Below are 12,182 nucleotides of genomic sequence, written 5' to 3' on the forward strand. Positions count from 1 at the left end.
TGAAGAGAGAGGGTTTTCACGCTCCAGAGGACGACCCAAGTCCTATTTATTTTTACTTGAGTTCAGTGAGGATCTCTGGTTTTGCTCATCCTGACTACGTCCTCGCGGACAGGAGGTCAGCGTACCAGCGTACCAGTTACAACCCGCTTTAAATTGCGCATGTTTAGAGCTGTGTGTTGGTTCTGAAGTGACCCGGCTCCTCTTGGAGATTGGGGCCCCTCGTTGGGATGTGAGGGAGGGCGACGAGGACCCGAGCTAGACAGTGCAGACAGGCCCAATGTGGCTCCTGAGGAGTTCAAGCGCCAAGAAAATAAACAAGCCTTTTGATCACAAAGGGCCCATTCACTCTCTCCCTCACCCACTCTCTTTCTTCCCTCCCCTCCCCTCCCCCCTCTACTGATCCTCTGCAGAATCTCCCCTACTCTCCTCTCCTGATCTCCTGGTCCTTTTCCTTCTTTCAAAAAACCTCTCACACGTGTCTCTTCCCTGTCTTCAGAGGACTGCTGCTTCCCGTGTAAGACGGGAGCAGCAGCGAGACAGACAGGCAGACATCATCTGACCAGGCAGCAGGCAGACAGGAACACACACACAAGGGCCTCCTTATTCCCCCAACATAAGCTCACGGTTCAGAGCCGAGGAACACAACATGGAAAATGTCTTCATCACTCGGACGCCGGCAGGAACTTTCCCCTCTGGCCGCTGCGGCGCGTTCTGCTGTCACGAACTCACGAGCGCCTGTTGACTAAGCTGTGTGTGCGTGTGCGTGTGCGTGTGAGAGTGTTTTCTTACGCATACAGATGGGCTGGTGTGATGGGCCTCTCCCATCACCGTTTTATTTACAACAGTGAGTGCCTCTGCCCCCCCCCCCCCCCCCCCCCGTCCTCCCGGCCCTCCCTCCTCCCTCGTTGGGCCGTTTTACCATTTTAAAAACACGGCAGATTTCCGGGGACAGAAAACACTTGACCTGTAGAAGAAGAAAAAACAAAGAATGTGCCCGAATCCCCCTAAAAAAACAAAGAAAAATGACATTTCAGTGTATTTTTAAAAATCACAAGGTGAGGATCAACAGGCGGAATCAGGCTTTACTTCCCCACGGTAGAAAAACACACTCAAAGCAGCGGGTCGTAGTTGGCGTTGTGTTTTTATGGTTATGAAATGTTATAATCCACTCAACCTCTGTTAAAACGCACATCCCTTTGTATTTGGTACTGATTGTAAATCTAATTTACAAACACTTTTGTAAAAAATCTATGAATTGTTGACAGTTTAATGTAAAGCTTAGTTTGGATAAATAAGCCAATACATAATAACAATAGTGGAACCGTGTCAGAAAGCTTACTGATTGGCTTATGTATTGATCCAAGACTGAAACCAAAATGAGTCACTGATCACACGTCTTTAAGAATGTCCCCATTCATTAACTCCTTCACCTCTTCTCAATCTCATCATGCAGCAATCAGCCAGGATGTGATGTTGGCTTGCTGTTTGCTGATGAGGGGCATTAGCACCTCAGTCGTGAACCCGAGGCCACTCTGGTGATCCGTTAGTCCAGATCACCCCGCCGGCTCACACGTATGCGGCCCTCAGCCGCCCCGCGGAGCCTTTGTTGCCGTGGCTTTCGCATGCGGCCGGGTGTCTGCGTCACCGCCTGCTCCGCCAGCCTCCTGCTGCATCAACAAAGTATGATTCTCACTTCCAACACGGGTCAGCGAGGACACGGCTTCAAGTCGCCGTGTTGTGAAAGAGGGAATTTGCCAAGAAAGATTGGGACTGAAAGGGAAGTTATTCCCACTATCATCACACTTTTCATTTCTAAATCTGTGTTCCGTTGTCTTTCTATTACTTTTTCAGATTTCTTGAAACAAATAAAAAGGCAGTGGACACGGTGTCTCTTTGGACAAACGTCTTCAGACAAATTCAAACGAACACAAACTGAAATACTCATTAAAGGAGGCAGACAATGATTGTCCTTATTATCTACCTATATCATTTGTAGCTATTCTTCTAGTTGTTCATGCTTTATTAATCTTTTAAGTGTGATTTATGCATTTAAACCAGTCTGGAAGATCTGCCTTCAGCCCCTCCAGTGTGCCGTGGAGGCTTTAGTTTGCTGTACATGATCATTATCTCTCTTCAACCAGGATACTTCCCCATGTTTTCAAGTTGAAGGAAACGCTGTGTGTGGAACCCATGTTATGTAATATTATGTAAGTTTGTTGCACTGAATTTACAATCGATTTGAAGGACTGACAATGTTGTTGGTATGTTGTATGGTTGTTTTCATTATTTGTGTGTTTTTTACTTATATATCCTTTTGATTAGTACATGTACATGTACAGTTCTCCAGTATTCATTTTGATTGGATTTTTTATTATACGTATTTTTTTATAGAAATGATTTTCTTTGCTGTAAAAAAACAAACAAACAAATAATAAATATATATATATATATATATTTTTTAAATGCAGGTCTGGTGTGAAGACGTGTTTAGATTTATATATGATTCTGGGCGACGTCTCCTCACCTACACAACTACACGTGTATAAATATGTAAAATCTCTCTAACGGCTGAATCTTCCTCTTGGTGGAGGTGAAACCGGCTGATGTCAACGCGCTGAGCAGCACAGCAGACTCGAGCGGGTCGTTCACACCTCACTTCCTCCAGGTGTTTGTCCCGACGTGTCCTCGGGTGGAGCAAAAGGTCAGCGGCACCGCAGAGAGGAGAGAGGGGACAACACACATTTTCAATTTTGTAATATCGCGGAAACAGGGAGTTGTTCACGTGGCCCGTTATCTGCTGAGCCGAAGCAGCTAAATGGAATTCAGCCATTATAATTCTGTTATATACGTGTACTATAATTACTGCGACAGTGTGTCTGTGCCTTTTTTATTTAACATTCCACCTCTCATACGTGAATATTTGCTTGTACTCTTATTTTGACACCAAACATATAATTGGACCTTTGTCCGACAAAGAAGTTTGACATTTTAGGAAACGTGTTCATTGGAATCATGGCAGAGGGTTGGGAGAGAAGCCACTCGACACCAGACAGAGGTCTGTTCCACATGAAGCCCGAGCCAGCAGCCGGTTAGCTTAGCTTAGCACAAAGCCTGGAAAAGGGGGACATACTGGGAAATGAAATCTTACTTGTTAAATTAGTGAGTTGGAAGGCCTGTATTATTTCCAGACAGGCGAGCAGCATTAATCTTCTTATCTAACTCTTGGCACGCAAAAAACAAACAGAAATGGCATATTTCCCAAAATGTCAAACTGTTCCTCGAATCTTCAATCAACAGATGAATCACCCATAAACAAAACACACACACGCACACTTGTGGACTGCTCATCAGAGGTGTTGTGGTGAAGGTGTTAACAAAGCATCATAGCAGTGAGGAGGGGAGGACGTGAGGTAAAAGGGAAGTAGGAGGTGAAGTTGAAAAACTGTGGAGGATGAAGGATCCACGCAGAGCAGAGGACTGAACAAGCAGTGGGAGGGTTGTGTGTGGGGGCAAGGAGGAGAGAAAGTGGAGGAGATGAGGAGGCAAAGGACAGACAGCAGGAAGAGGGTCCATTTTTTCCCGTTGTTTTGTTATTGCTTGTCTGCGTGTGTGCGTCGATGTGACAATCGCATGAAACACTTCACACATCGGCTGGCGTTCACCTCCCACACACTGCCACTCAAAGTAAACGAGCAGAGGAGGGTGTGGGGGGGGGAAATAAAAGTGTTATGAGTCATTGGGTAAGAATGAAGGAGAAAGGGCCTACAAGCCACACTTATTTTCCTCCACTTCATTTCCCTTCTATGCTCTCCAGCTCGGCCAGATCCTCTCCCTCCTGCCTCTTCAGAGCGGATGCAAGTGCTGAGGGCCCCTTCATTAGAGAGAGAGAAAGTGTGTGTGTGTGTGTGTGTGTGTGTGTGTGTGTGTGTGTGTGTGTGTGTGATGCGTGATGAGCCCACAGGGCCCGATTGCTACAGGGTCCTCTCATAATTACAGTGTATGCAAACGTCTGTCTCACCGGCCACCGTCCGTTCCGGCGGGACACAGACCACCTGTTGATTGGCCCTCTCCTTTCCTTTCTCCCCCCCGCATGTGCGCGGCGGCTCCCTGGCAGCCTCGCTGTGGCAGTTTACAGGTAAACAAGTTGCCTCTCCCATCACCCGCGGCTGCAGCGCGTCTCCACAGCAACGCCGTGTGACGCGCGCACCGGGAGCGAGCGGGGCGATAGACTGGAGGCAGCGCGGCGGCAACTCCGGGCAGCAGAGCAGCGACTGGTCCTCATCGAAGATCGTCTGTTAGAGGATGCCTTACTCCGAATAAATCAAACGAATACAAAAGCGATCTTATTTGACCTCGAACTTCAACCGAATTGCAACACGAATGTTTAGTCCATTAGTGTAATTGATTATCCAACTTAAACTAAGATCAATCAGAAGCTGTCTCGCTAATCCATTAATCATCTTATGTGATATCAAACTGTATGACTTTAGTAAACTGAGACAAGGATTTAGGGAGTTGATCTTGACAAATCCGTATACGATTTGATATGTTTTTTTATGGATTCAATTATAATACAGTTTGATTTTGGTGCAAGTGTGTTTGTTGTTTGATACGTATACTACCATACGATCATACCATCAACTCCTTGTTTTTTTCTGCTGTTGGGCAGAAAGGAAATGTAAAGCCACCGTCAACATTCACCGTTCATATACGATCTTTGGCAACAAGTGGGCGTTCGGTTCCTCACCCCGTCGCTCCCTCTGTAGGTCAGCGTGGGCGGCCCCGTGTGGCAGGAGGAGAGCGAAACACGACACCCATCAGAAGAAGGGGGGGTTGAGAGAACACGAAGTGAGTGCAGTGGAAAAGAAAAAGTCTGCCGAGGAAAGAGAGGAGCTGAGAGAGAGAACAGAGTCGGCTCCGTTTTTTTTTTGTTTTAGTACCTTTGTGAAGCGCCGCCGTTCAGACCGTCGGTGAAGATGATGACGCGGAGGAGGAATCGACCACGCGACACCGTTTCAACAGACGGGGTGAACATTTAGACTCGTCGCATTCCGCTACTCCGGCACGATCAACGGCAGCACGACTCCTCCAAACTTCGACCTGCGCCATTCAGACCCGGACGACTGGAACCCCCCCTCACACACACACACACACACACACACACACACACACACACACAGCGGAGGCTCGGGCAACTTTTTTTGGCATCAGACGCTGCGTTAAAATATTCCGGCACAAAACTTTTTCACCAGACGCCGATGGCTCGAGATAAAACGCAGAAGTGCTTGTGAAGTTCGCTGCCTCCGTTTTTACAACTTTAAACCGAGTAACGTTTACCGGGGGCAGGTTGTTCTCCAACGAGCCACTCGCGAGAACAACACCGGAGGAAGGAGTGGGGTGTCGTTGCTAACTCTGCTAGCCGACTCGGCTAAACGCTAAAAGTTACGAGTCAACGGGGAAAGTGACCGAAGCAGCGCGCCGAAGACGCCCGCGGAGATGAAGACCCCGGCGGACCCCGGTGAGTTGACGGTTCCCGCTTATTCACTCCCAACTTCTCCGGCGCCGCCGCCGTTGTTCTCCGAGCGAAGCAAACGGCGGCTAGCTTCAGCGGCTAGCGGGCTAGCACGCCGAGCGAACTCTGCGCTCCGGGGGAAAGTGTGACACAATTATGGCGCTGGGGTGGATCCGTCCGAGCCGCTTGTTATTGTTCCAGCAAAAGTTAATGAATGCGTGTTTATTAATTTTACTCACGGGCACGCGTGTTGTGAGCGGGTCGATGCGGCCAGACATGTAAAGTTTAAACTCATTTCCACGATGTGTAACGTTGACTGGAAGCGTCTCCGCGCTGTTCCGAGTGGGACATCGGAGCGTTAGCATCGTTTTCCGGATCAGCGGCGAGCAGTCGGAGGCCAAAGTGCAGCGGGTCGCTCCATTTAAGACCTGCTGTATGTCCCAGTTCGTCTCCGGCGACTCGCACTCAGTTTAGCGTCTATCCCGCAGCACCGTGCAGCCAGTGAGAGGCTGAGGTCCAATTAAAGACCCGCGTTACATCTTGAGGAGGAAGAAAGAGAAGGAAACTGATTAAAACAATCGCAAAGCACGAGGAGAGGAGAAATTATATGACGTGTGTGGGGGGGGGGGCTATTTGCCAGATATTTGTTTGATTTGTTTTCACGTGTATTTTTAATATGTTTTGCATTCCGCGGTATCGCTTGATCGCAGCCCGCTGTGCATTGCGCCCGGTGGAAAGTGGCTGATGGGATAAGCGCTGGTACGTGTGAGGGTGAAGCAGAGGTTATCTGAGATCCTAGATAGCACGCTGCACTCATTCCCTGCTGTGGGATTTTAAAATTCAATCAGGACACACATTGCTTCCCTTTGTTTACAAAAGTTCTGTCTTCTTTGCTTCCTGTGTGGCGCTTTGCATCAATCACGCTCGACCCGTGTTAGATGTGACAATTGTATCCAAGTGATATGAAGTTTAAATGGCTCCGGGCAGATTTTTTCTGGTGTATTTTCAATTATTTTAGTCTGATCATCACGAGTCACTGCTGAGTGTCACAACACATGGAACTCCCCTTTAAAAAATATGAACCCAACAAGCTCCATGTAGAAAGATACGATAACTACACATCCCAGATGTGCATTGGAGAGAAGAAACGTCTTGCATCAAAAGCAACATACTTAGTATTATTTGTTAGATTTTTTTCCGAGCAGCCGTCGGCTTGCTTGCCACTGCGGTCGCTTGCAATAGTTCGATGTTGTATTATCCCCTTTTGCCTCCCATCATCCAGAGGATCGGATCAGCAAGGTTAATGCTGCGCGTGGACTTTTTGTTAAAAAGTAGACCGCTTCGATCCAGCCATGTGTCCTCTAGAGTATCGCTCCTGTTTGTCTATTTATGATTGGTTTTCTGGTTTGCTTACGCACGGCTGAAATTGCTGTTTTAATGTCTGTTGAATGAAGGCCAGTCAGGCCTGTGAGTGTTTTCAGTAGTACCCATTTAAGTTGTTTTGTGATTTATGCAAACTTCCCCTTGAATCTTTGGGCGATAAATAAACTCCGAAAATAAGCCGTGTTTCATGGGACATTGATGTGTTGTGATTTTTTTTCTTTTACTTTCCTTTTTTTGTAAGAAGGCCCGTGTTGCCTAAAAGGATCCCATTGGGTAACCCGGATCGGCATCCAGCCACACAGACCCTTTGTCTGTATTTCCCTTGGTGCAGCAGCCTGTTGACCATTTCATGTATATATGGGTCAACCCTCCACTCTTCCTATCAGGAAGTCAGCAGTCTGGCCCCACCAGCACCAATTTTCCACTTGTGTTGCTTCTTATATCAACACGGCACCACATGTTAGACGTCACAGCTGTAGGCGCCCGGCAAGCCGTGTGTGTGTGTGAGTGTGTGTGTGAGCGAGAGTACTGAAAGGAGCCATACATGAGCAATTAACTGGTGTTAAGACTGGTTTGGGCTATGCTGCTGTTTATGACTGTTTGTCAGTGTGAGTGTGTGTGTGTGCGTGCGCACATGCACACCCCGTATGTCGTGTCAATGTGCAGCGTTACCTGACATTGATGTGGTCACAACAAAGTGAGTGTTTGACTTTTACCAGAGAGACCAAATTGCCTCTAAAGGAAGACCATTTGGTTTGTGGGCGAGTTGAGTCAGCCTGTTGTAAACACAGAAAGAACAACAAAATGTCTTTTTAATGCAGATTGAACTGGCTCTCATAACGCCGGTTAGACCAAAAGCTAATGGTCCACAGGCGTGTTTGTGGCAGCTTCCTTTGGGAAGGACTCTGTTGCTGTCTCACCATTACACCGAATATTGCCTCCGGCACCATCAGTGGAGACGGCTCGACAGAGGTTCAACCCCAGGGCAAGATGCTTGTCTCTGGGGGAGTTAATAGTATGTGACTCCACCTTTTTACTGCTTACTGTGTACTTATACATTAGAGGAAAACATTGTACTACTTTGGAAATGTTCTTTGTTATTTGCAGATTTAGATTCATATTAAAATGTGATGCATTACTGTTAAACCATCCAGCCTTATATTGGAAGCTCCACTGTAACAGACATAAATGATCATTTAACCATCGTACAGATAGTTATTAATAGTTCTACTTATGAAGAATAAGGTACAGTATCATCCTCTGGCAGTAACGTTATTTGTGACGTGAGTTTGTTTCATGTCTTTCTCTGGGTGCGAGTCACCGTCATGCCGGTGGAATTCTCCAGTTTGCATTCGGCCTCTGAGTGAGTGAAGAAGCGTTGGTTGTGCTGCTCACTGTGGACGTCATATGGGAGGCCTGAAGCCCGCCCCCCCCCCCCCCTAAAACTACGCACAGTACTCTTGACCTGTCATGACGGAGGACCCCGACTAGAAAGAAGTAGATCTTCGTACAGACGAAAAGTTAATATTTCATTTTTTAAATGGGAATAAGTGCAACTAGACCTCGGGTGTCTCTTCTTTCGCAGTACCAAACTGGTCAGGCCATAAATATGATGGTATGGACCATGTTTCAGGTCTTGCCAATAGATAATAAATCACAACAGAATCCATTTCTGGAGGAAAACTCCACAGCCCAAAAAAGCCCCTAAATGCCAGTGTCGGTCACTGGACGTACCGTGTCCCTGGTTTCCCTCCTGTCATGTGGTTACTGTGAGTCATTGGGTCAAAGCGAAAGGTTGACCCCATCCCGGCGCTAAATTACTACTCCGCCGGGCCCCGGGGCGGGCGGCGCGCCGCGTGACGTTGGCGCCTCTTTGGTGCGCTGTGAAGAGGTGGCCCGGGTCAGCGCGGCTAACGAGCCCCGCGCGTCGCCACAGCAGTTCCCTTTTTCCTGGAAGCGTGCGCACGGTGACCCGCGCGGAGACAGCAGCTCGCACGGGCTCGGACATGCTGGCCAAACAAACACGAGGCCTGACGCACAGGAAGGCCTGGCGGCGCAGTGATAGACGCGCAGCTACGTGTTGATCTATCGGAGATACCGACGCGGAGGAGGAGTTGTGCGCTGGTTGTCCTTCAAAAGGTGCATTTTTGTGCTGCAGTGTTCCACTGTTACTCAAGTACAAAAACAAATGTACGGTGTTTTTATTTTGGCAAAGCACAGTAAATATCTACATTTTAGGGCTATATTATTATCTATATTTCCTACGTATTGTTTTGAAGAAGTGGTAATCTTTACATCCACGCGTCCTGCTACACTCATCTGTCTCTGGGACAAACAATTACTCTCCTTTGTCCCTGTTTGATGGATAAATCCATGTTTGTGGATCCACCGGTTGCCAGGTTAACCAGGTTAACCAGGATAACCTATCGTACTGCAAAGTGGGGTCGATCTAGTGCGTTTCATCTGTGTGATTTGGTTTTTCTACGAAATTCACACCAACATTGATCTTGTTCATTCTTTAGTTAGCTGAGTCCTACTTTGTTGTTTGGCCACATTATTTGTTTGGTCATTAGCACTTTTCCCTCTTTCCAGCAAAAGGGCATTTCTGGTCTTTACGTGCAATCTTTGTTATGCAACTCTGTTGTGAAGCTCTCATAAGCATCAATACAGGCCTGACTTAGAAAAAGTGCTCTTTGTTTATCTCGACACCATCACAAGTACTTGCAGCAGCACTGCGAACCTTCTAAAGAACGTCTGCATGTGCTTCAATGTCTCAGGCAGCCGCCCGGCTTGCTTTGCTATCTGTAGGCATTTACGATTGAATGAACCTGTGTTAGGGGCTTGACTCCAGCCCCCCGCAGCCCTCTAAAGGATAAGCGCTATAGATGACTGACTGAATCTGAACCCCCCTCCACACACACACAGACACAGACACAGCAGGGCAGATGAAGAGGACAGAACCGGTCAAGTGGAACCGACCCGTTGCTCCACGGAGCAGATAAGGATGGCTTCTGCAGCCAGACGGACATCACTGAAACACCTGACAGGATGCCGGCTTTTCCTGCTTCAGTAACTTAAAAATAGCCCGCTTTAATCAGCCGCCATGACAATCGTTAGAGCCAGAGGCTAAACAAAGCTGGACATGGTGTGGGTGTTATGGCTGATTAATGGAATAAAGTACTGTCCAGTGAGAGTGAGGCTATGAAGCCACGGCTCATGGCGAGCTGCGTGGGCCCTCGGGCTCTTCTGAAGGCTTCTGAGTGGGACCAAGCGGCTGGAGGTGTGGAGGGCCGGCCGTGCTCTGTCTGTGGCTGTTTTGACTGGAGTCATCCAGACTCAAAGAGGTGCGATGTGTGTTATGGCTGTCACCTGTGGCTCGTGGAGAATGGGTGGGTCGGTTTTGGGGGGGGGGGGCAGACTAGCTGTGGTCCTGGGTGGCTCTGCATAATGCCGCCCACATTACTCCAGCCACTGGCAGGTTTTTAGGGAGTCCGTTTCAGCCCCGAGGAGAGGCGAGACGTGCTCTGCCACGTCGTGTCAGGGAGCTCCGGTCGGGGGCTATGTTTTTTTAATGAATGAAATGGGAGCACAGACTCTAAAATCCAACTGTGCCTATCGTCAGCAGTTCACCGCGACCCCGTCGGAAAGTCTTCAGTCCCAAACACATCTGTTGACTTAAAACCGGTTGTAACATGATGTAAAATAAATTGGATGTGTGTTCTCTAGAAGGGACCACCTCAGGAGCCGCCGAGGGACAAAACGGCTGCCAACAAGTGGCAGGGAGGAAAACATTTTGGCTGTTTTGTGGTTGTTTGGACAGAGTTGATCCAACCCAGACGGTTTCCTGCCCAGTACACTTGCTGGCGCTGCACCTGCATTTCTCGAGCCCACACTGCCTGATTGAAAACGTGAGACGTCCAGCTTCAGTTCATGTACTCGTAGATATAAATCAGCGTACTTCTCCGGAGAGTATGTGTTACAAAGAACACTCCATCGGACACGTTGCCACTTCAACCTGCACGAACTGACGGGGGTAAGCTGAGCTAAGAGCGTCGTTGAGAGCAGCATTTAAACCTTGACAGACATTATCATCAAGTGATTCACGCTCTCTCCGCTCCGTGCGGCGCTTTGCGGGGGTTCGATAGTACGGCCTCTGTGCCGGCAACAAGTTTCATTTGATTCCGGCCGCAGCCGATTTCTGCCCGAGGTAACCTGCGTTACTGACCATGGACGCACTTAAAGGAGGTCTAAAAAGAACGCACGACGAAGACCGCGTCCGTGTGGCAGCAGTCTGCAGGCCGTGAGGATCACTGCTTGTTAACGTGCCCTTGTATTTCTAAGCCCAGGCATCTGGGCTTAGTTCCTCCATATGAAAGTATCCCAATGAGCCCAGGAGGCCGCGGCATGTTGCCAGGCAGTTGTGCTGCCAAGTGTTTCCCCCAGATCCCCCCCCCCCCCCCCCCCCCGGGGGGGTATTTTTATTGATTCGTGCACGCTCTCGCGGTGTGTGCGTGCACGGCCATACGTGGCTAAGCCCACTAAAAATATATTCTTTTTGAGCTGTGATCACATTACCCTTTTCCACCTAATGTAATGTAATCTTTCTGAAGCAAAACCTCATTTAGTAACGATATGCAATAAGCAGATTGGTGCTTTCTAGTGACGGATCTTCAATAATGCTTCACTATGAACAGTAAATCCGTGTTGAGCTAGTTAGCATTAGCTGCTAGTCAAGTCCTGCCTCAGGCAAAGGTGTTGTGACCTGTTCAACTAGAATAGCGCTAATCGGTCAATATTACAGAATTAAGAATACTAAGGCCAAGAATCTGTCAAAAGCAACCACAGTCTGTAATGTTCTGATATCAATTTCCTATTTCATTCACTTATTATCACTTACTATCACATATCACTTACTTTAGCACACTAATTGTGCGTTTCGCGTTAATAATTCAAATATTTCTTTCAACTCCCACTTGATTTCAATGATTCTTTTAAGAAGCCCACATTTGGCTGTCAGGCAGGTGAAACATGTCCGCTCGTTGCTGTGGATAAAGGACGATGCCTTTAACAGCACGCAGTGTTGAGCTGCTTGCCTATTTACTCTTTTTGCAGTTTAAATGTCTGGAATCAAAGCAAATGATGTGGTGTTTTGACTAGAATAAGTCCAAACGAGCTGAAGGAGGAATTTCTCTTGTCTGGGACCTTCAGAGAGGAGAAAAGCCAGAGAGAGAGAGGTGGGTTCACAGAGCTCGCTCCTCCTTATCAGTTTCTTTTTTTTGGAGCCTGT

General features: G+C 47.9%; 1 protein-coding gene and 1 long non-coding RNA gene across 2 annotated transcripts in view; one reads left to right on the top strand and one right to left on the bottom strand.

Moving 5' to 3' along the window:
• Positions 1–2,433: 2,433 nt before the first annotated feature.
• LOC144383445 (uncharacterized) lies at positions 2,434–4,762 on the bottom strand. The gene is made up of 2 exons (XR_013450845.1): positions 4,702–4,762; positions 2,434–4,306 (listed from the first exon to the last, which is right to left on the bottom strand). It is a non-coding gene; the product is annotated as an uncharacterized LOC144383445 (long non-coding RNA).
• erf (Ets2 repressor factor) overlaps positions 4,751–12,182 on the top strand; it is a 28,052-nt gene continuing 20,620 nt past the window's right edge. Inside the window, exon 1 of the mRNA XM_040188733.2 lies at positions 4,751–5,518. Coding sequence (XP_040044667.2) covers positions 5,497–5,518 — 22 coding nt within the window. The 5' untranslated portion in view covers positions 4,751–5,496. The remainder of the gene's footprint in view (positions 5,519–12,182) is intronic.

Source organism: Gasterosteus aculeatus, chromosome 10 (genome assembly GCF_964276395.1).
Source record: "Gasterosteus aculeatus chromosome 10, fGasAcu3.hap1.1, whole genome shotgun sequence".
In the NCBI taxonomy this organism is placed as follows: domain Eukaryota; kingdom Metazoa; phylum Chordata; class Actinopteri; order Perciformes; family Gasterosteidae; genus Gasterosteus; species Gasterosteus aculeatus.